This window comes from Macaca nemestrina, chromosome 9 (genome assembly GCF_043159975.1).
Source record: "Macaca nemestrina isolate mMacNem1 chromosome 9, mMacNem.hap1, whole genome shotgun sequence".
In the NCBI taxonomy this organism is placed as follows: Eukaryota; Metazoa; Chordata; class Mammalia; order Primates; family Cercopithecidae; genus Macaca; species Macaca nemestrina.
The window spans coordinates 118,446,499-118,473,483 of record NC_092133.1 but is presented as its reverse complement, the minus strand read 5'-3'; the positions used below and the strand labels follow the sequence as shown (position 1 = coordinate 118,473,483).

The window sequence follows — 26,985 nt, the reverse complement described above, 5'->3', positions numbered from 1 at the left end:
AAGCTAGAAGTGATTGAGCTTAGTAAGAAAGACATAGTGGAGGCTGGCTTGCATTCAATAACCAATTTGTAAATGCAATGGAAAAATTATTGATGGGAATTAAAAATGCTACTCCAGTGAACGCATGTATGATGAGAAAGCAAAACAGCCTTATTGCTGATATGGAGAAAGTTTGAGTACTCTAGATAGAAGATTGAACCAGTCACAATGCTGCCTTAAGCCAAAACCTAATCCAAAGCAAGGGCCTAACTCTCTTCAATTCTGTGAAGGCTGACACAGTTGAGGAAACTACAGAAGAAAAGTTAGAAGCTAGCAGAGGTTGGTTCATGAGGTACAAGGAAAGCAGCCATCTCCATAACATAAAAGTGTAAAGTGAAGCAGCAAGTGCTGATGGAGAAGCTGCAGCAGGTCATCAAGAAGATCTAGCTAAGATCATCGATGAAGGTAGCTACAAGAAACAACAGATATTCAGTGTCGATGAAATTGCCCTCTAGTGGAAGAAGATGCCATCTAGGACTTTCATAGCTAGAGAGGAGAAGTCAATGCCTGGCTTCAAAACTTCAAATGAAAGATTGACCCTTATGTTAGGGGCAAATGCAACTAGTGACTTTTAAGTTAAAGCCAATGCTCATTGACCATTCTGAAGGTCCTAGGGGCCTTAAGAATTATGCTAAAGCAACTCTGCCTGTGCTGTAAAAATGTAACAACAAAGCTTGGATGTGATAGCATATCTATTTATAGCATGATTTACTGGATATTTTAAGCCCACTGATGAGACTTACTGCTCAGAAAAAGATTCCTTTCAAAACATTACTGCTCATTGACAATGCACATAGTCACCCAAGAGCTCTGATGGAGATATGCAAGGAGATTAACGTTGTTTTCATGCCCACTAACACAGCATTCATTCTACTGCCCAAGGATTAAGGAGTTAGACTTTCACATCTTCTTATTTAAGAAACACATTTTGTAAGGCAATCGTTGCCATAGTGATTCATCTGACAGATCTGGGCAAAGTAAACTGAAAACTTCTGGAAAGGATTCACTATTCTAGATGCCATTGAGAACATTTATGATTCATGGAAGGAGATCAAAATATCAACATTAACAAGAGTTTGGAAAACGTTGGTTCTAACCCTCATGGATGACTTTGAGGCATTCAAGACTTCAGTGAAGGAACTAACTGCAGATATGGTGAAAATAGCAAAAGAATTAGAATTAGCAGTGAAGCCTGAACATGTGTCTGAGTTACCGTAAATCTCATGATAGAATTTAATGAATGAGGAGTTGCTTCTCATGGATGAGCAAACAAGTAGTTTTTTCAGATGTAATCCACTCCTGGTGAAGATGCTATGGACATTGTTGAAATGACAACAAAGGATTTAGAATATTGCATTATTATAGTTAAGAGGATTGACTCCAATTTTGAAAGAACTTCCTCTGTAGGTAACATGCTATCAAACAGCATCACATGCCACAAAGAAATCTCATGAAAGGAAGAGCCAACTGGTACAGCAAACTTCATTGTTTTCCTATTTTAAGAAATTGCCACAACCATCCAAAGCTTCCAGTAGCCACCAACCTTATCAGTCAGCAGCCATCAACATGGAGGCAAGACCCTCCCCCAGCAAAAGAGATTAGAACTTGATGAAGCCTCAGATGATTATTAGTATTTTTCAGCCATAAAGTATTTTTTCCTTAAGGCAAGTACATTATTTTTTAGACATAACGCCATTGCATACTTAATAGAAGACACTATAGTGTAAATGTAACTTATATGCACTGGAAAACCACAAAATTTGTGTGATTCACTTTATTTTGGTACTTGATTTATTGCTGTGGTCTGAAACCAAACTCAAAATATTTCTGAGGTTTGCCTGGATGGATGGATGGATGGATGGACAGACAGATATATAGATGAGGTATGCCTGGATAGAGAAATGTATAGTGTTGTTTTTTGTGTATGTGTTTTGTAGAAATAGTGTCATACTGCTTATTACTGATCATCTTTCAATTAAGATTTTTTTAAGTTTCCCAGTTAACAACTCTGCTTATAGTTTCACATCACTATTTCTATCTCAGTAATAACTGTGAAGGAGATGACTTTTTTTCTTGGTCTCTGTTATTTTGCTCATTATCTCTCTCATCCATCTTCAGTTTTCAACCTCCGCCACCCCCCATACACACTTAATGTCTTTTCTGTCCTTCCTCACCCTACCAGTGAGACTCTAAACAAGATTCCTATATTTTGCTTTGAACTTGTCAATGTATTACTTACAAAATTGTATATTAATCCTTGGTACCAAGCATAAAATAAAAGGCTCTGTGCCAGTTAAAAGATTTTCTAGTACCAATAAGACAGTGGAGGAAATATTTTTGGGAGCATGGGTCTCTTCTCTGTCTTAAAATCTCACCCATTGGGTTCCTGCTCATTCTGCGAGGCCACAAAGCCAGCTCTTCCAAATAATATTTGAAAGAAAAAACGTGCACATTTGTAACAGGACTTACATTTTATTATGGAACCACCTGTCAGAGTTCCAATTTGTAAACTGAAATTATGGGCTCCTCTGCTTAGCCAGGAGCAAGGCAGTGAACTCTTAAGAAGACTGTTCAACAATTACAAATGAAAAGGAGACAGATTATTTGCTCTGAGAAAATATAAAAGCATGTACTCCTGCTGCTGTTATGTGGCAGTGATGGTTGTGACACTGCTACCAAGCCTACTGGACCTAAAATCTCAAGAGATATTGCAGGATGGAAGAGGCCATCAAACCATAGCATGATCACAGCCCTGGGAAGGAACTGTTGGTCCCCTGCTCGAGGCATTCATCTCTGTTTGGGTCATTTTGGATAACAAGCATTAAACAAAATTTGACTGTCAGCGATATATTCCTTCTAGTTTTCAAAGTCATCATCCTGTTGCTGTTCTCTACCTTGAAGAATACGTACCTACTTATTAAGTACCAGGTACAATGCCAGCCATTTTGCATGCTTCATATTTAATAAATCTGTCAGATTTCATAAGGTAAAGATTAAAACACCCATCTTATGGGTGAGACCATTGAAGTTCAAGGTTGCCTAACGCAAAGTGGTTATTTCATCATTCAAACTGAGAGGGAGTTAACTCCAAAGTCTGTCTGCTTCACTGTACCTTGCAGCAGCTTTTCATGTCCTCTTATTCACTCAACCAATAGTGTACAAATTATTTTACAGACAGTCATGTATAATATTTTGGATTTTCATTTTTTGTGTCTTTTTTGGGAAAGTTTAAAAAATAAGCTTCATAACTAGGCATACTATGCAAATGTACCTTGCCACTTTGGGAATTCTGCCAGCCAAAACCCATTTAAATGCTTGTTGATAGAAATTTTCTTTTCACCAAAAGCACCTGCTATCTAACATAATGACCAATAGCAAGAAGCCACTCAAATAATCAAGGCTGTTCACTGACTAAACTTGTTTCTCTATTCCCAAATTCTTAAATTAATGCAAGTGCTGAGTTTTTTTGAGGGGTTACACAAAGTAGTAACTATATATTTAACAATGCCCCACAGGGATTTTTGGAAGGGCAATTAGAATTTTTTCTCTCTGGGTATCCAGTTGTCTGACAGTTCTTTTATATAATGCACTACTGTGGTTTGGCCTTTCAGAATTTTTTTATTGTTACAAAATTAGTTATTACTACTGCAAATTATTTCCTGTTAAGATATTTACACCACGTGTAATTTCTGTATACATTTTGTATTATACTTATTGAAAACACAGCTTGTCTAAAATGACCTACTTTTGTGTTTGTAGTATTAATTAATATACTTGCTGTATATTGATGCTTGAATTCATGAAAGCAACATTTATTGTAGAAAATAAGATTGATTTTTCTGGTCTTTCATTTCTTGCCTCAATTCTAAGAATTTTGCTTTGAGAAGATAATGCTATTTTTAAGTCTAGCAAAATATCTTAAGGTTATTAGATATATTCATGCTTAGCAAACTATTCAGAAATTTATTTGAAAATCAAATCAACTAATTCTTTTGAATTTTGAGTAAAGAATAACATGTATGCATGTTCACAAGGTGAGATACCCCTGTTATTTAATGTGATTTATATTGTTCACATAGCGAAGCTGTTTGTGAGTTTTAGGGGTTATATTTTAGCATGGGGGGAGATATGAAGACTTCAAGACCTTGTGCATGTGCTTTTTTTAAATCCACCAACACTATCCCACAGGTATTTGTGAAATAGTTTAGGGATAGCATTCAGTATGCACTGGTGGCTCATATTTTAAAAATGCAGGCAAGATCTCATTTGTAAATTTCTTGGATTGAAAGTGAGGGACTAACGGCTAAGTTGGCTGGACTTCCTGGGTCAATAGGGACTTCCCTAAGGGAACTTTCCCCCAAGCCAAATTGAGTCATAGCTGCAAGCTAAGGAATTGAAACCTCAACCAATCAAAGGCGAGTTTAAGCTCTAGCCACAGCGATGTTTTTAACCAATCAGGCCCGCCAACCCACAAGCGGATAGAAAATAAGCTAATTCTATAGGACAGAAAAAGGAAAAGGGGAGGGGTCATAAGGGGATATAAGCATAAGACATCCAAGCCGGAAACGGCAATCTTTCCGGGACCCCTTTCACCGTGTGGAAGCTTTACTTTCACTTTTGCATTAATAAATCTTGCCGCTGCACACTCTTTGGGTCTGCCCCTTTCTCTAATCGAGCTGTAACACTCGCCTCTGTGGTTGGTCCACGGCTTCATTCCCTGAAGCCTGTGAGACCACGAACCCTTTGATGGAGAAAAGACCTTCAATCGGCAGAAGACTTCTCGGCTCAAAAGTATCTTCAGAGTAGTGTTCTTAGCTGCTCAGACTGTTTAATGATTCAAATTTTAGAGAACAAAACCTCATGAAGCCACTGGTGATATTATTAAGCCTATCATCACCTTTATAATCAGTCTTTTTGCATGTTTGTTTTATACCCACCTGAATACTAACCATTTTTCACTTATTTATTTAATTTCCCCCAAAGAATGCTGTCCTACTGTCTTGTGGCATTTTCACAATAGCATAATTCTCCAGGCTTAGAAATGTAAGTTAGTAATAACGTTATTATTTTGTTTTACAGAGCATCCGGGCATCGGGCCTTATCCTGTTGGAAACGATCCTTTTTGGGTCTCTGCTTCTATACTTTCCAGTAAGTAACATAATTATGTTTTTAAAGTAGACATTTATGTTATGTTGCATACTGTAAAACTACTGTTTGCACGCACACACATGCAAACACACCCTGGTGTTACCAGGAAGTGCAGGAGTTCCTGGCTCTTGTCTTACTTGAGAGAAAGAATTTGGCCAAAAGACAATTAGTAAAGTAAGCAAATGTTTATTGAAGGAAGTTGTTGATGAAAAGAGTCAAACTCTAAAATATTTGAAGAGATTTAATCTGAGCCAAATATGAGAGACCACGGCCCCTGATACAGCCCTAGGGAGGTTCTGAGAGCACGTACTCAAGGTGGTTGGGGTGCAGCTTGGTTTTATACATTTTAGGGAGGCATGAGACTTCAATCAGATTCATTTGAGAAATATGTTGGTTTGGTCCAGAAAGGCAGGACAATTTGAAGTTTGGGGGACTTCCAGACTATAGGTAAATTAAAACACTTTCTGGTTGACAATTGATTGAATTTGTCTAAAGACCTGGGATCAATAGAAAGGAAAAGTTCAGGTTAAGATAAAAGACTGTGGAGACCAAGGTTCTTTTGAAGTCTCATAGTGGCTGCCCTTAGAGACGATAGATGACAAATGTCTCCTATTCAGACCCTTAAAAGGTGCTAGACACTCAGTTGATATCTTCAGGATTGGGAGGGTCAGGAAGAAAAACATCTAGCTATGTTAATAGAGATTCTTTACAGATGCAGATTTTCCCTCACAATGGAGAGTTTTGCAGGGCCCTTTGAAAATATGGCACAGAAACATGTTTTGGGGTAAAAGTATTTTGATTTTCTTCTTTGTCACGTAATGTTACGCCAGAGTCAGATTGGAAAGTAAGACATGAGATATAGGGTTAAATAAAAGCTGATAAGAATTTATGGTTTGTAGGGCATGACTCCCAAGACTCCTTAGATAGGAATTTGCGCAAGATAAAAAAAAAAAAAATCAGAGCTTGGTCTTCAACGTACACATCAAGAGAAGAGTGGGTTGATCTGGGTGGAAAGTAGTAGCAGAGAACAGTACATTCGGAAAGATGGGGCAAAGTGGGCTCCTTGAAAGAGGATGAGCCAGCAGCTCCAAGAGTTCTACATTGCTCTTTTTATTATGTCAGACCCTTTAAGTTCCTGTCTGTGTCTCAAGTCTCTGCCTTTGTCTCTGATTAGTTTCCCACTTCTGCCTCGATTCCCCACCCAGTTGCCACCCCGGGTTTGTAGGATTCTCCCTTGCTGTCTGTTGATGTTCATGTGCGGCCTAGCATTAGATACGAATTCTACCTAATGGCAGCATTGCTCCTTACCACCATCCCAGGAAGGTCATGTCGTGGCTAAATCTGTACTTATTGAACCTGCGTATCTCTTAGGAATTTCTCCTTTGCCCTCTTTCCCTCTTCTCAGCATGTAGCTAGCTACATTCTGACAGGTTAACTACAGAATGAGTGATCATTGGGCATCTTAAGGGGTGTTTGGGGGCATTCCTTTCTACACAGGTATTTCCCCTCTCTCTGCTCATATCTAGCATGCAACCTCTGGGGTGTGAAATTTTTTGGACTTCCCTTTTTCAGGGGCTCCCCGCTCCTGCTCATGTCTGGCTATCTGCCTACTCTAATGCAAGTGCTTTACAGATATTTAAATCCCAGTTTTTACCAGTTGAGTGACCTTAGACAAGTTACTTAACATTCCTAAACCCTGTTTTTTTTCTCTTATAAAATTGAGCTAATTATACTTTTCTTTGCAAATTTGTGAGGAAGGTTAAATGCTTAAATGTGACTACATATGAAAGGCAAATGTATGCATATGTATACAGTTGTATTGGTATGTATGCGTAATATGTACAAATAAGTATTGCTTTCCTTCTTCCTTCCCTTCTACCTGAATCAGAATCATGAGACATACCAATTAATGTCAGAAAAATTGAAATTGTTACATAGTAAAATAAGCATGATGAAATAAATGTATGTATGGTGCTAGTGGCTTAGATAATCATAGTGGACTCTAGTGTACCAGTAACATGTCTGAAACCAGAAGATAAGTACTGACTTGACAAATTCAACTCAGCCAACTTATGTTCAGTGGTGATTGTGTGCCAAGCACTATGCTAATTTCTGGGAATACTCTATGAGCAAGACAACTTGATTTCTCCTTTCAAGAAGCTTACAGTGTAGAGGAAGAGTTGAGTTAATGCAAACAATGGTAATACAATGTGACAAACACTAAGAAAGCAGTAAAGACAGGATGCTGTGGAGGCACTTAGGAGAGATATCTAATCAAGTTTAGGGAATAAAATATCCCTTGGCAGAGACCTGAAAGGTGAGTAGGTGTAAGAGAAGGAAAGGTAGGACTGCCGGGACACTAGATTCTTTTTGGTTTTTGTCTTACCTCACTCCCTGCTCCATCTCAGCCTGCTTTGTTGATTCTTCATCTTAACTCCCACTTCTTCATACTTGAATGCCTCAGGACTGAGTTCTTGTAGCTTTTCTTAATGTACATTCTCACTTGGTGATCTCATCTAGCCGCAAAGTTGAAGTACTATTTATATGCCAAAGACTGCCGAATTTATATCTCCAGCCCAAACCTTTCTCCTGAGCTCCCAGCTCATATTCAGCTGCTTAGGCAACCACTCCATTTGCACATCCAACAGAATTCCCTATCATGTTCTCTACTGAAGCACTGATCTCTCCCTCAGATTCAGCCTTCCAGTGTCCACTGATGGCAGCTGTATCCTTCTAGTTACTCAGGCCAAAAGCCTAGGAGTCATTATTGATACCACTCTTTCTCTCACATTAGAAAACCTTTAAAGATACAGCAAGAATCGACCAGGTGCAGTGGCTCACGCCTGTAATTCCAGCACTTTGGGAGGCCGAGGTGGGTGGATCACAAGGTCAGGAGATTGAGACCATCCTGGCTAACATGGTGAAACTCCATCTCTACTAAAAATACAAAAAACTAGCCAGGCGCATTGGCGGGCGCCTATAGTCCCAGCTACTTGGGTGGCTGAGGCAGGAGAATGGCATGAACCTGGGAGGCGGAGGTTGTAGTGAGCTGAGATGGCACCACTGCATTCCAGCCTGGGCGACAGAGTGAGACTCTATCTCAAAAACAAAAACAAAAACAAAACAAAACAAAACACAAAAAAGATGCAGCAAGAATCTAATGAGCCCCTCCCACATTCACGGTTACCACCTGGTCTAAACTGTGATCCACCCCTTCTGGATTGTCACCATGTGCTCTTACTAGCCTCTCTTCTTCCGTGCTGGCCCCTAGAATCTTATCTATTTTCAAAATGTCAGCCAGTTTTAACATGAAAATTAGACTGACCATGTCACTCCTGTTCTCAAAACTCCCCAAGGATTCCCCATTTTACTTAGAGTAAAAGCCAAAATCCTTCCTGTGACCTCTAAGGCTTAATGTAATTTGGACACTGCCCCCTCTATAACATTTTCTAATCCTTTTCCTGCACTCAATGTTTAGATTGAGTGTTTTTTATTCTGGTCTCGAATAAATTTTTCTATTTATTCTTAAAATGGAGATATATTTACATATAATCAGTGCTATGATCTGACTGTGTCCTCCAAAATTTATGTGTTAGAAATTTAATCTCCAATGCAATGGTGTTGGGAAGTGGGGTATTTTGGGAGGTATTTAGAGCCCTCATGAATGGGTTAATGCCCTTACATGTAAAAGGGCTTGGTGGAGGGAGTTTGGCCCTTTTTGTTCTTCTTCCTTCCACACAGCAAGAAGGCTCTCACCAGAAACCAGATGCTGACACTTTGATCTTGCATTTTTCAGCCTCCAACACTGTGAGAAATAAGTTTCTATTCTTTATAAATTACACAGTCTCAGGTATTTTGTTATAGCAGCACAAACAGACTGAGACAATCAGTATTAATTTTTTCATAAAGTCATCCCTATTAAGTTTTCTAATTTTCTAGCATAGAGTTATGCATAGTAATTAGTAACAGAAGCAATGCAGCAGTATAAAGACCGAATGTTTATTATTGGTACACTTCTTGTATAAATGGGGTGTGTCATGCATCTTAACATTTAATCTTTCCCACAGAACCCTGGGGCAGGTATTTAACCAAAGTCGTCAGATCACCTATTAAATAATGAAATATCTGAAATGACCTCAGTAACGTGATGAGAAACTTTAATTATCTGAATATCTGTGGCTACTATTATCTTTTTTTCTGAACCTCTGCTATTTTAAAATCAATTTTCCACCCAGTAGCCAGAGGGATTTAAAAATGTCAAATCCAGTCTGTCACCTCTTTGATGTCTTCTTTTGACATGTTAGGTATACTGTGGTTTTTACCCACCTCCCCAGCCTCATGTTATATTACCTTTCTTCTCACTTTCTGCTCTCTAACTACCCTGACCTTATTTCAGTTCTCAAATAAAACATGATCTCTTTCATGATAGACATAATAATGGTCTCCAACAATGTCCACAATCCTAATCCCTGGAACCTGTTTGAATATGTTAGCTTACATGGAAAAATGGACTTTACTGATATGATTATGTTAAAGACTGAGATGGGGAACTTATCCTGGATTGTCTGGTTGTGACCATGGATCGTAAGTGAAAAGAGAGAAGCAGAAGAGAGAGAACCAAATAGATGACATGGTGAAAAAGATTGGCTGGCATTGCGAACTTTGAAGATAGATGAGGGAGGTTGCAAGCCCAAGAATGCAGGCTGCCTCTAGAGACTGGAAAAGGCAAGTAAATAAGTTCTTCCCTAGACCCTCTACAAGGAAGGCAGCTCTGCCAACACCTTGATTTTAGTTCCTAAGACTCATTTTGGGCATAGGACATCCAGAACCGTTAAATACTAAGTCCATGTTGTTTAAAGCCACTAAGTTTATGACACTATGTTATAGTGGCTATAGGAAACTAATATACCTCTTGCCATAGGACCTCTTCACCTACTGTTTTTTGGTTTTGAAGAATTTTCCTCTTTTCCTCACTGCTACCCTACTGTCCTTTAGGCTAATTAGCATATAATCACCTTCTAGATTTGTACATAGGTATCACTTTTTCAGGAATGCTTTCCTTGACCCCTAATCTGAGTCAGATTCCTGGCAATAACTTCTCATGGAATCCTGCTCTTTTTGACAACACCTATTTCAGTTTGTAATTACACATTGAAAAGTCTGATTATTTGATAATATCATTCTTTTGCACAGATATTAAATTCTGTGAGAGTAGGGCACGTTTCTGTCTTGCTCAGCACTGCATCTGCAGCAATTAGGCCAGTGCCTGTCACTGTAGTAGAAGCACAGTAAATAGGCATGGAATGAGTGAATAAGTTATACTTAGGTGAACTTAGAAATGTATCCCAAGCTAGTGCCTACTGTCCCGTTGAAGCACCCTCCAAAGACTCTGCTTTTTTTGTGGAAGACTGAGAATGAGGGCCCTTATTTATGTTTATTTAGCACCTGCAGTTAGGCAATACAAACACTTTCTCGTGTTATTTTTGGGACTTAGCAGAAGTTCAGTTCATTTTGACTTCTAATATTCATACTTATTCAAAACAAGTGGTTGTATTAATGAGCACAGTCCTATAATCTGTAGAAGAATTGTAAAGCTTCTTAAATAGAAATACTCTAGAAAAGTATGACATTTGAAAGAATAGCAAGTGTCAGGTTACTAAATGTTAAAAGCAGTCACAAGGGAACCTTTCCTTGACTGAGATTCAATTTTGAAAGATATCTGATTGACCTGTACTTATGGTGATAACAGATACAGAGAACTGACACATTAAAAGAAAAAGATTGTACTTCATGATAATTCTAATATGCTTGTAAGGAAAAAAACAAAAAGGGAGGCTTACCAAACAAATTCTACCCAACAGAAACATTAGGATACCTCATACTATTGACTTCATGCTTAACTAGCTATTTTATCTTTCAGAACATAAATTCTTTTTGTAATGGCTCGAGATAATAACTCTGTACCTTGGTTTTCATTTAGGGCTTATGCTCTGAAGATAGAAAGGACCATGTTATTTAATAAAGATTTGGGTGTAGCATAAGATACCAGGGGAAAAGGAGATTAAAGGCAAAGAATAACCTGTTGTTGGACTGGACACATTGGCTTCATTTGGCTTTGTGGAAACAAATTTATAACTTTTGCCCAGAATTTTTCTATAAGGAAGACCCATATTAAGTGGTTAAGACGACTAAGTAAACCACATATAGCCAAAAAATCTAATAAAGTTGGTGGTATAAATGTACCAATATCTTTTTGATTAAATACCTTACATACATTCTGTGTTCCTGGTGTGGACTATACTAGAATTTTTCATGAAAGTTCTACTGGGAGGTTACAATTTTTTAAAAAGCATACTTGCATAAAATAGAATTGTTTTTAGGGCTAGCTAACTCTATGGAAGTAGGCTTTGTGGATATTCGCTGTTCTACTGAGTTATGCAATGAGCCTTTTCTTCTTTATATGCTGCATATTGTTGTTCAGATTTGCAAGAATTAAGGTTATTTTTGCCTTTTCTAAGCAATCTTAGACTACAGACGATTTCATAACAATGCTTATATTGGAAAGTCCAAATTAGAGATTATCATCATTGTGCAGATGAGGACAAACCGAAATCTGACTAAATTTAGCATTGTTATATTGGGTAGCAGAGAGCCGAAGCATTCAAGCGTTTTCTTACAGATTCTCAAAAGAGACGCATGATTTGAAGTCCATACGTTTGTGAACAGTGATCACTGTTCATAATCACCTAGCAACTTTTGTATAATTTATAAAAGAAAGAAAAGAGAATTTTAAGAAAAAACTAAAGTTTATTTTTTGTTAAATTACATTTAAAAAGACATTTATGGATTCATAAAGCACATTCTTTGTAATTTAAAATCTAGAAGTTTGTTCTGCCTTGACTAAACCATCAGTTTCATTTAATAAGGGTTTTTTTTTCTTTCCCCTCAACCTTATTTGGTTGGTAGATATGTCTTCCTGTAAAGGACTCCAATGCATATGTAAATAATACTCATGTTTAGGTTTTTCCTCCCTACCCCAGTCTTATAAGAAGAATCGCCAAGTATTAGAACTAGAAGGGTCACCATTTACAACTCAGTCTTTCTCCAAAAGAGAGACAGAGAGAGATTACGATTCAGATTCATCCACCTTTTTTTTCAGCTAGGTAATGAGAAAGCCAAGAATTAAATCCATTCTCTTACCTTCTGGTCTGCTGTTCTTTTCACTGCATGGCAGTACTTCTCGCAAAGGATATAAATGTGATATTCAAATGACATCAAACGGGAGGCTGGGAAGGCCCATGTTGTACCCCTTCACCAGTCACCCTTCCTCATTAGGAAACAAAAGGCACAGAGGATGACTGAAACCAGGAATCAATTCATAATGGCTCAGAGTTTGCTTCTAAGACCCAATGTAAATTCCTGAGGAACTTGGATGGACCATGTTATTGAGCCATCTGAAGTTTCTGATATTCAGACATCTTACCTATAAAAAAGGCAATTTTATGTTCCAGACTAACATCAGGTTGGTTTTAGTGGCATAGAACCTATGTCAGTTAAGAGATTGTTTTCTTCAATGATCAGCCCAAAACCTACAACTAAAACTTAAGACGTTTTTTAACTACAATTTTTTCCAATGTAGAAAAAACCCATCCAGAGCATAGGTATTGCCCAGAAGCAGAAGGAAAACAAGAGAATGTGATCCCATGTTACAGCTTAAAGGAAGGGAGGTAAAGGAGGGAGTTGAAAGTAGAGAGGAAGAATGAAACAATGAGAATATAGCTAAAGCAGCCAAGTTTTAATCCATTACTATGATTGTTTATTTTCATTGCTAAAATTACTTTAGATTTGGCCAGTGAGAACCCCTTTAGGCTGGCTCCTGTATCCTTTTGATATGACCCCGTCGTTCTTTGAGCACTTTCCTATGTTCTAGTGAAACAGAACATTCCAAACTAGTTTTATACTTCACTCCCCCAACCCTGCAATCCGTCTTTTCTCCAGAGAGCCCTGGTTCTTTTTAGAGAAAAATGGTAGCATTTCATTTCTGTGACAGATTGACTTCCATGACTGACAACAGAAGGTTCCCCAAGCTTTACAAGTAGACTATGGTTTTTAAACTGATCCATAGACTCCATCTCATTTGGTGTCCTTTAGAACCATTTGGATTGATACAAGAGAAAAAGAAAACAATGAAATTGGAAAGAAAATTAAATACTTATGAACATAACATTACTATCAGGGACACAATAGTATGGGGATAGCCATTTTATGCCAACATAGCTCAGAAACTATGGGAATAGTAGACTCTTAATCCCCAGACTATTGGAGGATTTCAGGAATACTGGTTCATATAGAGGGCAAAAGACATCAGAGATCTGGACTTTACAGGAAGCTTGAAGAATGGGATGCCAAGACACTTTGTTCTCTTCTATAGTGTAGGTTAGAGAACTAGAAGAAATAGCCATAGATGCCCAGAAGTTCTATGTAGTTCCATTTATCCACTTGACTTGTCTCCTCTTCTGTACTCAACCCATCAGAGAGAAGTCTGATCATTGGTGGGAGTGGCTGTCAACATGTAAAGGCATGGAGGCTGCCCAGTGTGCATATTCTAGGATATATGGTTAAGAGCCTTACTCCAATCAGTGATGTATGAGGAATTAACCAATAATATTCCTTTTGTTGAAAGAATTTTAATAAACTCGGCCTTAAGAAATTAAGAGCTGAAATCTTGGTTTCAGTTTGTCAGTGAAAAGCAACAGGTTATCATCTTTGCTGCAGTAAACACCAATTAGAGAGTGGCTCTTGAAAATACCTTGTTGCGTTAGTGAAATATAATAGTCTCTCATTATTTACAAAGTAGAACAAAATTGAAGAACACAATGAAAGAGGTAAAAGATCAACTAAAGTCATTATCATCCAGAAATATATATATACACACACACATATACACATACACACATATATACATACATACACATATATACATGTATATATAAACATACATATATACATGTATATATACACATATATCATGATTGAAATAAAATGATAAAGTGATATATAAAATGATTGAAATAAAATATAAAATGATTGAAATAAAAATGATATATACATGTATATATGTGTATATATGTGTGTATGTGTGTATATATGTATATGTACATATGTGTGTACATATACATGTATATACACATGTATATATATGCGTATATATATACACAGAGAAGAAAGAAATGGATGGATGGTGGATTAATCTATGAGATTTTATGAAAGATACTAATTGTAATCTTTATTAGTTTAACAAAACCCAGATATTACTGATTTTTAGATTAATATGTTTTACGATAAGCATTATTGGTTCTGAAAGATCTTTCTAAAGTTAAAAAAATTGTAATTTAAAAGGTTGGGCTAATTATTTTTTATTTAGCTATATGTTTCAACTTTAGACAGTATCACTTGACTCCAGCTATGACAGCTAAGAAATTGAACTCAAATACAGTTCTTTTCGTCCTTTCTTTGTATCTAGTGGCTGAATATTATTGGGTCTTAAAGATAGCCTGATTTCTCTCTCATGTAGATGACCTTATATTTCTTTCCAGATTCTAATAATAAAAGTCATTTTTTAGTCAGGCTGGAGTGCAGTGGTGCAATCTTGGCTCACTGCAACCTCCACGTCCCGAGTTCCAGTGATTCTCCTGCCTCACCCTCCCAAGAAGCTGGGATTACAGGCACTGGCCACCTCGCCCAGCTAGTTTTTGTATTTTTTAATAGAGATGACGTTTCACCATGTTGGCCAGGCTGGTCTCGAACACCTGACCCTCAATTGATCCACCCCCCCTTGGCCTCTCATAGTGCTGGGATTATAGGTATGAGCCACCACGCCCGGCCTGAATTTATTGTTCTTTATAATTTTATTTCAATCATGATATTCCCTTTAAATACATAGATTTAAGACCCCTTTTATTTCTAGATTTATCTTTAATTTTCTTCTGTTATTTTCTCCTCTTCTTAATGGTACATAAGTTATGGGTACATCACATTTATCTCTAATCTTTCTAGTCATTTGTATAGCTTTGTCCTTTTACATTTTATTTTGTGTGGTTTCCTCAAGTCTTTATTCTATGACCTTTACAGCAATTTCAGTTATGTTTATCCTGCATGAGTTGATTCTGATATATCTGTGACCTCTCCAATGTTTTTGTTTTATTTTCATTTTTCTCCTCTACATCCCTGCTTTCTTGGAGCTGTTTTATCTCTTTGTTTTTCTTATCTCTTCTTTACTCTCTAGTATCTTTTCCTTTGAGTTGATTTGTTAGAAGGAACATGTTTTTTATAATTTCTTTGAGGCCATGAGAATTACCTACTTGAACCTTTATGTGTTTTGTTTGATAATGTCCCTTTTGTTAACATTCCTTATCTGCCCCCTTCCCACCGATATTTAAACAAAGAGTCTGCCCTGGTGGTTCTCTGATTTTTATTCATTTTTATTATAACTATTCTTTTTCATTATGGTAAAATATACATAACATAAAACTTACCACTGTGACTAGTTTAAATGTACAATTCAGTGGCTTTAAATACATTCACAGTGTTGTGCAGCCATCGCTATTATCTATTTCCAAAACTTTTTCATCATCCCAAACTACAACTCTGTATTCATTAAACGATAACTTCCCATTCCCTCTTCCCCCAGCCTTTGAACTTCTGTTATACTTTGTTTCTATGATATTTTGCCTTTTCCAGGCCCCTCACATGAGCGGAATCACACAACATTTATTCTTTTCTCCCTGGCTTGTTTCATTTGCCATAATGTTTTCAAGCTTTATCTATCTTGTAGCATGTATCCGAAGTTCATTCCTTTATGTGGCTTAATGATACTTTATTATAGATATATACCACATTTTGTTGCTTCATCCATCGCTAGACACTTAGGCTGTTTTCACCTTTGGGCTGTTGTGAATAACGCTTGTTGTATTTCTCTGTATAGATAGAGTGGCCATGAACTCTACCCCAGCCCTGATGGGGCTTTTGGGATTGTCATGGATGTTGACCATGTGCCTTTCAGGAGATACTCTTTTATCCTGGTGGACAGCCTGCTGCCTGAGTGTCCAGCCTGTGACCAGGTGTCCCTTTCATCAGTTATTAATACTGGAAGACACCTTCGTGGCTCTTCCCTGAGTTTATTTCTGCCAAGATAGCCACTCTCCAGAAGAACCTCCATTGGGAGAAAATTGGGCTGAAGTGTGTCAGTCAGTCAGACACATAGGAGACAACACAACAAAATAAATAACAGAAGCAGTTTATTACTTACAGGTTCATGAGTGATGAGGGGTACCAGGAAGAGCTGAGGGAAAGGTCACAGGGATAATGCGCTCAACCAGCAGGTGGGGAGCCAGACAGAGACAGACCTATGGACTGAGACCTTTACTGGGGTATAGAGTGTCATCCAAGCAGATTTCCTGCTGGGAGTTCCAGTTGGTGAGTTTAAAGCAAGCAGGCATGTATTCCGCAGTGTCACGGTGTGGCCACTGCACGCCAAGCTGCAGTTTCTGCATTTATGTGGATTGTGGGGGTCAGTGAGATGAGTAAAATAGAGTCGAGTATATGTTCCAAGAAGATGATCGTCAGGACGTGATGTATAAACCATATATCTGGATTGACTACCTTAAGGTACTAGGAGAGGGCAGGGAGCTAGAAATTGTGTCAAGGATAACCGGGCCCTGTTCCATGTATGAGAAAGTTAAACCTATATTCAAAATGCGTGCTGAGGCAACATCAGATTATAGGAATTTACTGCATGCTGCTATGAACATTAGTGTACAAGTATCTGTTTGAATCCCTGATTTCAATTTTTTGGGTCTATGCCTAGAAGTGGAATTGCTGCATCATATGGTAAATCTATGTTTAACTTTTTGAGAAATCGCCAAACTCTTTTCCAAAGTGGCTGCACCATTTTCCATCCCACCAGCAATGCAGAGTGTTTCAACTTCTCCATATCCACACCAAGACTTGTTATTTTCCATTTTATATTTTTATAGTAGCCATCCATATGAGTGTGAATTGGTAGCTCATTGTGGTTTTGATTTGCTATTTTTGATTTTTGAATGAGGCAGGTTTTTAGGGTGTCTGTTTTATACATAGTCATGTAGAGAACTGGGCGGAGGGGAACAGATTGAGGCTACTCCATCATTTTGAAATCACATGGAGCCTCAGATTTTCAGGCTGTATTATAATCTGGTGCTTTGACTTCCTGCTCGACCATACCTTAGCTCTGGCTATCTTCTTTACCTAGTGTACCACACAGGTACTTAAACAAAGATGACATGTCTCTAAATCTCCCACCAATCTGGGATGATGCTTTTTCTACCAGAAAATTCCCTAGTTCTGCTTTGGCCTTCCATGCTCTAAAATTCTATTCTTTTTTTTTTTTTTTTTTTTTTTTAAAGAGACAGGGTCTCTCTTGCCCAGGCTGGGGTGCAGTGGCATGATCATAGCTCCCTGCACCCTCAGACTTCTGGGCTTAAGTGATCCTCCCACCTCAGACTATTAAGTAGCTGGCTCTATAGGTGTATGCCACCACACCTGGCTACTTTCTAAATTTTTTTAGAGATGGGGTATTGCTATATTGGCCAGGCTGGTCTTGATCCCCTGGCCTTATGTAATCCTCTCACCTTGGCCTCCCAAAAAACTGAGATTACAGGCATGAACCACTGTGCCTGGCTTAAAATTCAGTTCTCTAATGAACAGATTGTGGTTTCAGGCCTGGAACAAGGCTTCCTGCTGAACTCTGAAGCAGGCATGTAAGAATTCTCTGTCTCCTTTCCTTTTGGTACAGCTATAACTCAGTTCTTGGGTCTTTTCTCTTTTCCCTTATGATCTCATCCATTCTCATAGCTTAATATACTCTGCATGCCAACACCACCCAAATTTATATATCCAGCTCAAATCTCTTTTTTGAATTCCAGACTTGTGTGTACATATATCTATTCAAAATCTCTACATGGAGTCTGATAGACATTGCAGTTAATTCATCTGAAACTTAACTTCTAATCCCACCACCACCACCAAACCTGCTCTTCCAGCAAGTTCCCTAATTCCAGCTAACAATTCATTTTTTTCTGTTTCTCAGGACAAAATCTTGGAGTCATCTTGACTTCCTTCTGTCTCTCATGTCACATATCTAACTCATCAAGAAGTCCTCTTGGTCCAACTTTCAAAACATATCAATAACCTAACCATTTCATGTTACTTTCACTGTTATCACTCCTGCCTGAGTCACCGTCATTGAGTATTAGGTTATTAACACAACCCTTTAACTAGTCTCCCCATTCTTCATTCTTGGCCTGTTATAGTCTATTTACAACACAGCAGCAATAAATCCTTTTTTAAACTTAGGTAGTGTTACCCCTACTCAAAACCCTGCAGTAGCTCCCTATTTCATTCAGAGTGAAACCTAGAGACCTAAAAGATCTGCATGATCTGCTCCTGTAACACTATCTCTTCACCCTGCTCACCTTTTCTAGTAACACTGGGCTCTTCATTGTTCTCAAACAGACCAGGCACACTCCCACCTCAAAGCGCTTGCACTGACTATTGCTTTCATCTGGAACTTGCTTCATCCCCTTCTTCATGTCTTTGCTAAAATACATTCTTCTTGATGAAGCTCACCCCGACTACCCTGCTTTAAATTGCAGCCTGCCCCACTCCTCACAGTACTTCTGATCTCTCATCCTGCTCTTTTTGCATAGAATTGACCACTTTTTACATGCTGTGTTACTTTATTATCTTTATTTCTTACACATACTTTTTTATTTTTTTTATTTTTTATTTTTTTTTTTCTGTTCTCCTCACCTCACCCGAGAATTTAAATTCTCAAGGCAAAAATTTAAATCCACTGCTGTTTTTCAGCACCTGGAACAGTGCCTGATACATACTCGATGCTTAAAAAATATTTGTTAAATAGTGAACATTTTTCAGACATTTCTTCATCGATTAATTTATGGAGTATGGCTCTTCCCTTGTATTATTAATAACAAATTCTTGTACCTTTTAAAATTTCTTTTTGATGTTTTAAGTTATAATCAGATTTTTTTAATTGTAAATCTTTCAAGACCAGGACCACGTCTGCTGCATCTATTTCCATCACAGCACTTAAAAAGTTTGTTGAATTTCAATATAATTTTAACTAAAGCAATTATACACATGCACCACACAGAATATAAATGTATGGCTCGGCATCTCTGTTTTTATCTTTGTGTTTCTCTTGCGAAATCTTTATCTCTAATTTCCCTATGGGCTCATAGAAAAGACCGATAATAAAGAGACTGGAATTCTGACCTGTAATGTTCTATGTAATCTGGCTGCTGTTCTCCCACCTAAAGCCCTACCTCTGTGCTCCGTTCCCTCTGCCACAGCAATTCTGATCTGTTTGCTCACCCTTGAACATGCCTGGCACACACGCCCTGCAGCCTTGGCATTGTCTGCTTCCTCTTCCTAGAGCACTCTTAGCCCACGTATCTCCATGGCTCACATTCTCATCTTCTTTAAAGCTTTGCTCAAATGTCACTTCTCATTGAAAGGAAGTTAAGGAACTCATTATTTTGGAATAAGCAAGGAAAGGTTAACTCAAAACTTGTAACATTAAAATGAGAATAAACCACCACCATTGCAGAGAATTTCCAGTCGGACCAAATGGAAACAGATTCAGTGGTGATGTGAAGGCAGAAATGACACAATTTGGCAGTTGACTAAGAACATCATCAATGATCCTGAGATTGCCTTCATGGGAATAAATGAAGAGATGCTGGCTCTAGCATGATAGAAAACTTGACAGTGAGACAGTTTGAGTCGAAAGATAAGAAATTTTGTCTCTGCAGTAATGTCATAGCTGGAATGTTTTAGCTGTGTAGAAAGAAAATTCTGAAATGGGTAAAGTATCAGTTCATTTCTAATTCTCTTTCTATAGTTAATGTTTTTGCTCATGGGCAGAACATGGCAGGGGCTCTTTCTGTCTCTTCCAGTAGTTACTGTTTCTTCCTTGAATACAAAAATGCTTCTCAGATTTTCCCATGTAGGTCCAGGACACATAAGTAATTATTCATTGCTAGAGTCTGATAAGCAATTTTTCAGTTAATTAAAAGACTGACAAACCTATACTTTAGATATTATGTATTATATGTAAATGCAATTTTAGAGAATTTTAACAGTCTCTGGGAAACGTTCTCAGAATTGTCAGACATCTATATTAGCAGACGACTAATACTGTGATGTCCATGTTTATCTCTGTGGTCTTATAGGTAAACAATCTGACATAAGAAGGTATGAAATACCCAGCGATGTTTGAAATATAATTAAGAAAACAGCTATAGACAGAAAAAAAAATAGTTGTTAGAGTTCAGCAATGTGTCCTGAGAGATAGTTTATCTTCAAAGATATTGGAAAAAAATTGTAAAAGCTTAGAAGTACATTGAAAATGGTTTCAAGTATTTTTTTAAATGACAAGTAGATGACATTTTGACAAGGTGTAAATCATACTTTAAGTGTCGAGGGCTACATAATGTCTCTAAAGAGTCACAGTTCAATAAAGCAGATATGTTATTTAAGAAAATAGCAAAAGAAGAGAAATATAAAGACATCATACTTAAATAGAATCATATAAATAAAAACCCACCCTAAAAAGATCCAGAGGCATGTAAACGTGAGATTGAAGGGAGCATTTAGAACCATAGCTAAAATTAGAAAGGACAATGTGAACTTCTAGGAGAAAAAAATGCTTTTCCAGAATTTATCAGAAAAGTGTCTGAATTGATGTGTTTTTACATTTATCTAAAACTGTCATTGTTTTATATGAATAACTTCATGTTATAGTTGCTGAAATGTGAAGAAAATATTTTGTGAAAATATCACTATTGAAAATACTTCATATAATTTACCTAAAGTAAATGTTATTTGTGACTAGATGTATATTGTCTCTATGATTTGTCTATCCTTGAGTATTCCAAATTGAGATTTATTTTCAGTGCTATCACTAGGCTTTGGGGTTTGTTATGGTCTGAATATTTCTGTCCTCCCAAAATTCATGTTGAAAACCTAACCCCCAAAATCATGCTACTATGAGGTAAGCCTTTGGAGGTGATTAAGGCATGATGATGGGGCCCTTATGAATGGGATTAGTGCCCTTATAAAAGAGGCCTGAAAGAGACTTCACTTTTCCCACCATTGTTAGAGTGAGAAGAAAGCTATCTCTGAGGAAGCGAGCCCTTGCCAGACACCAAATATATGGATGCCTTGATCTTCCCAGCCTCCAGGACTCGGAGAAATAAATTTCTGTCATTTTTAAGCTACCCAATTTGTGGCATTTTGTTAGAGCAGTCCAAATGGGCTAAGGCAGGGATCATATAAACATGATTAATTCAAAACTAGACTTATTCAGATGACATCCTAATTCAAACCCTACTTTCAACTTTGTCCTTCTTCATTATTTTATGTCTGTAACCAGTATCTACCTTAAATTTGCTTACTTATCTGAACAATCTTGAGCTTTACACTATAGCAGTTAGGAGCATGGACTATGGAGCCAGATTATAACTGCCCCTCACTAGCTGTGTGACTTTGGGTTAGTCAGTTAACCTCTTTGGACCTCCATTTCTTCATCTGTAAAATGAAAGTAATAAAAGCATCGTGGGAGACTAAATGATTACATGAATGCAGAATGCTTAAGGATATGCCCCTTTACCAGCTAACCCTTATCCAACCCCTAATATGTTAGTTGATGAAGTGCATATCCTCAGCAAGTGTAAGCATCAGCCAGGATTGCTAAAACGCAGCTTATTGGACCTCACTCCCAAGTTTCTGATCCAGTTAATCTAAGACAAAGTTGGAGAATTTGCATTCTTACAAAGTTCTGGAGGGATGCTGATGCTGTTGGTCCATGGTCCTTGAACCACACTCTGTGAACCATTTGCCATAGCTTTTCAAACTATGTGTGGTAAAGGAATGGTTGCTTTCTTCTTGTTTGTTTTCTAACTATGATAGATCATTTTTTGGGGGATAAAATACAATAAATATGAATTACCAGGAAAGTGAAATAATAAAACAGATAAATGAGAATTTTCTATTCTTCGAGTTTTCCAATTGGTTTATTTCTAGATAAATGGGAATTTTCTGTATACCTTGGAAAAGGGGGAGAATTCATACAGCAAATAAAGTGAATGTCTGCATTTTCATGTTAAGGCTAGTCCGTCTTGGTATGTTAGCAACCCTTTCTTTTATCCCCATTTTAAATAGGAATCTTGATATAACAGATTCACAGGTTCCTGGGATTAAGAGGTGGATATCTGTGGGTGCTGTTATTCTGCTTGCCACACCAGTCATAACATTCCAATTCAACATGCTCATCAAGTGATCCTGATTTAATAAGAGCCGCCACAAGTCTCTGAGACATTCTGATATCCAAAGCCATATTCTCAATGTCAGCAGCCTACAAGACAAAAAAACCTTCTGTTTTATAGCTTATACCAGGAATCCATGCTTTGGAGAAAGTTGCACTTCTGTACGAGGACTAATTTATTTTTCTGTAAATTGTTGGCAACATCATTTAAAAATTAGGAAAATTAACATAAAAAGGCCATTTTCCTTCTTAGCTGTAAATACCAGGCCCTCATTCCCACAATGACCAGCCACCTGTTGAAGTGGTGTAGTGGCTGCCCCAACTAGGAATGTGCCTTTGTATCCTAGTTTTCATAGTCACAGTGTAGAGGTTAAGCGTGTGGACAGTGGAGCCAGACTATAACTGCCTCTTAGGAGCTTTGTGACCTTGGGTTAGTCATTTCACCTCATTGGACCTCCACTTCCTTATCTGTGAGTTGAAAATAATAAAAGTATCCTGTGAGAGTAAGTGACTTTATGCATGCAGACCCATTTTATTAATATAGAATAAGTTAAGGCCTGGGCTTTCAGTATATTGTTTGATTTTGCTGCCCCTGAAATTGAAAGTTTTGACAAGAAAAAGGAAAAGCATTTTTCTTCTGACACCTATGTACTGCAGTTCAGATGAATAAAATTGCCTTTAGATAAGGAAGCTGTATACTCCATGAGTTTTCAATGTAAATTAAATAAACTAACCAATTAACCTAAAAATAAAAATTAAAGAGATAGCACATAATTGTAAGCATTTAAGAGCTTGAAAGGTAGGTAATAAAAATAATTATTACATTGAAGTATAATACTTTAGCATTAGGATTGGCTGCAAGTACCAAGGAGCATAGGAAGAGAAGCTTTAAAAGGCTAAACTTTCTTTCTTTCTCCCATAAAAGTATGGAAGTGGATAGTCCAAAGCTAATGATATTTCAAAGTGCCAGGGATCCTGGGTGATTTCCATTCCCTCTACTGTGTCCAACCATTGCATCTTTATCCATTGAAGAGGCAGCAGAAAAGGGGACATGGGAAAGGAATATTATACTTCGCTGCCATTTAACCTCATTAGTCAGAATTTAATCACAAGGTCACGCTTAGCTTCAAGGGAGGCCAGGAAATAGTCATTTATGTAGGGGAGCCATGTGCCCAACTGAAAAACTGGGATTCTTTTCATAAGGGAAAAGGGAATTACGTATATTGTGAAAACTCTATCTCTGCTATACATGTGGCTTTTGTTTTCTTCAAGTTGCTTATTTGTATATCTACATTTTCACAATGCATATATGTTATCTTTGTGAAACAAAAAAAGATAAGTCTCATCTCTGATTCTTCCTAGCCCTTACTTTTGAGAAGAAAACTGAGGTTGCTGAGGTACTGATTATGCAACTCACAATACAGGCTTCGTTTTGTGGAAAACTGCCTATCAATTATTAATTATAATCTTTATATAGCTCTTCCTTCTTGTTCTTTCTTTCACTTGCTTGGAAGGAAAGTAATTATGTAATAGATGTGATTCAGACATGAAAGAAAGTGCTTATTTAACCTATGAGGCTATTATAGGACTACTAAAGAGGGATTTACCTAAGATGGATTTTCATATATTGTTTTTTTTCTGATAACAGCTCTATTCTTTTTTAGGGTGCACTAATTTCAGTGGCTCAAAAACCTTTGAAAGTTATTTTAAGCTATAGTGTAGGCACACTGAGTATAGTGTGCTAAAGTTCATGAAAAAAGGGGGAAAAAACTATGCTTTTATCTAAGCTTCATTTCCTTTGCCATGACTTTTTTGTAAAATGAAGATAATATTTATACAAATTGCTAATTTTAATGTATAACAAAATGTCTACAATTTCTTTGAAGTCAAGGGAGAAAAGTATACAAAAACTTTTGTTGGGTCTGAAATCCTAGTTAAAATGGAAAATAATGAAATAGAACATTTTCCTCCAAATGATTTTTCCAAAGTAGAACAAGATAAACATCTACTGAAATTTCTGCCTATCTATAAATTAGAGACATCTTAAACAGCGAGAGTTGCTAAAGAAGTTTAAGGAAACTTCACATTTAAAACTGTATAAATTTTATCTGGACTGGGCTAGGACTCTTGGCAAGTGGTATTTCATATATATATATATATATATATATATATATATATATATATATATATATATATATTCAGTTTTTACCTCTATTTTTATTTCCATTCCATACTTCTAAGTTTTCTTCAATCCACTAAGCAGTGATGAGGTTTCATATTGTATGAATGGCTGATGTGAATTTTAAAAGTATTAAGAAAACATGTATTCTGAGAAACCATTTGCAAATCGTGTTAATGGATATTGTAGAACAGTGAATGAGGCACTAAGTTTTCAAAGAATACAAGGGTTTCACACTAGAATGCTTCTTCAAATAATTATTCATTTTTGGTCCCCCCAACTCTCTACCCCTAGCTGTACTCCCCCTTCTTCACCTATTTAGCTTCTCATTGTCCTTCAGGTCTACCAGAGGAGACTTCCTTAGACTGCTGCCTTCTCTTCAGTCTCTCCTGCATGTGTTCCCACCACAAATCTGTATGGGATATTGATATATGCACAAAGTGACGTCAAAACAGTGGGGAAAGGACAAACTCTTCAATGAGTGCTACTGAGACAAGGACTTCTGTATGGAAAAACTAAAATCAGATTTTTACCTCACACCACACAGAGAAGTCATGTACATCCAAAATATAAATATGAAAATTAAAAAGTTGAACTGGTAGAAAATATGGAACACTATCTTTGTGACCTTAAAAGATTTACTAACTAGTACACAGACAGCCAGAAAAAAAGCAGATTTATATTTTCAACATTCAAAACTTTTTGTATGATGACATACATATATACTAAAGTATATCAGAAGAAAATGTACAGAAGAGGAAACGGAGCTGGGCAAGATTCACATGAAGAACTGTGCAAGCTCAAGGGCAGTTAAGGAAATGCAAAATTTTAAATAGAGATTCCATTTCACATCCATTGGTTGTGGAGATATTTGGAAACATAAACCTAAACTGGAACTCTCACTTGTGTTTGTATGCAGAGACACTTTGGAATGTAAATTATCAATATTTATACAAATTAAAGATACATACACATTTTTATATACAGTGTGTATAGCTAAAATCCTTATAACATGCAACCCAAAAATACTATTTCTAAACATATACTTTAGAGAAAAACTCACAGTTGTTTATAAGTAGATGTGTTTAGGGATGGTTATAGTGAAAACTTGTGTGTGGGGGGATCCTAATATCCACTAATAAGGAGAATAAAATAAATATACTCATTTTAAAAACCTCAGAAACCAAAGAAAAGCATGAAGAATTGAGCTTTGTAATGTTCAAGGTAGATTTTTGATGTGGCCATATAAGGGGGGTGTGTGTGTGTGTGTGTGTGTATAAAAAATTATCACACTCAGTTTGTTTTTCTATAAACCTTTGTATAAGAGTCAATTATTGCTCACCCAATATTACTCTGTTTCTTTACATTTCCCAGCCTCCCAGCCTTCCCAGCAGTTAAAGAGCCATATGTCTAGGTCTGGTAATGAAATATGCACAATGATTTGTAAAAAGCAATTACAAGCTAGTGTGTCTCCTTTATATTTCTCCTCCTCTGCTATGGTAATTTTGGAGGACATATTTTCTACATGAATGGCTGCAAGATAGAGAAGGACTGCCTGAGCCACAATGCACTTTAAAATAATGAAGTATAAGCCTTTAAGTCACTAGGATTTCAGAGTTCATTTGTTTCTGCAGCTTAGCTTAGTTGAATGTTGACTAATAACTATCTTCAAATAAATATACTTTTCTTAAAATTGTTGAAATATATTATCATTTATCACCCTAAAAGTCCTCAAATTTATTCTCTAATTTAAAATATGTAATTCTTGATGGGTTTTGTATTATAAAATAATATTTATTTTAGAAAAATTGGGAATTGAAGTTAAGTATACGCATGGTCAAAATTACCCATAATTCTATTTCTTGTAAACAACTATTAACAATTTAGCAATTATCTTGCTTACTTAAATGTACATCTGTTCTTGATATCACTGAAGAACATTTTACTTAACTATTTAGCTTATCATTATATGGATAGGTCAAAAATGCATTTATCACATTCTCAATTGATAAACATGTAGTTTCCTCTATTTGTCATTATAGCTATTACTACGATAGTTATTACTCTAAGCTTCATTTCCTTGTCTTGGTCTGTTTGTGTTTGTGTTGCTATAAAGGAATACCTGAGGCCGGGTAATTTATAAAGAAAAGAGGTATATTTGGCTCATGGCTCTGCAGGCTGTACAAGGAGCACGGTGCCAGCATCTGTTTCTGGTGGAGGCTTCAGGCTGCTT

At 37.0% G+C, this 26,985-nt stretch overlaps 1 protein-coding gene across 1 annotated transcript in view; it reads left to right on the top strand.

Annotated features, from left to right (window-relative positions):
* LOC105480013 (G protein-coupled receptor 158) overlaps positions 1-26,985 on the top strand; it is a 443,658-nt gene that overhangs the window by 295,249 nt on the left and 121,424 nt on the right. The window contains exon 5 of the mRNA XM_011738438.3: positions 5,119-5,187. Within this exon, the coding sequence (XP_011736740.2) occupies positions 5,119-5,187 (69 nt within the window). The remainder of the gene's footprint in view (positions 1-5,118; positions 5,188-26,985) is intronic.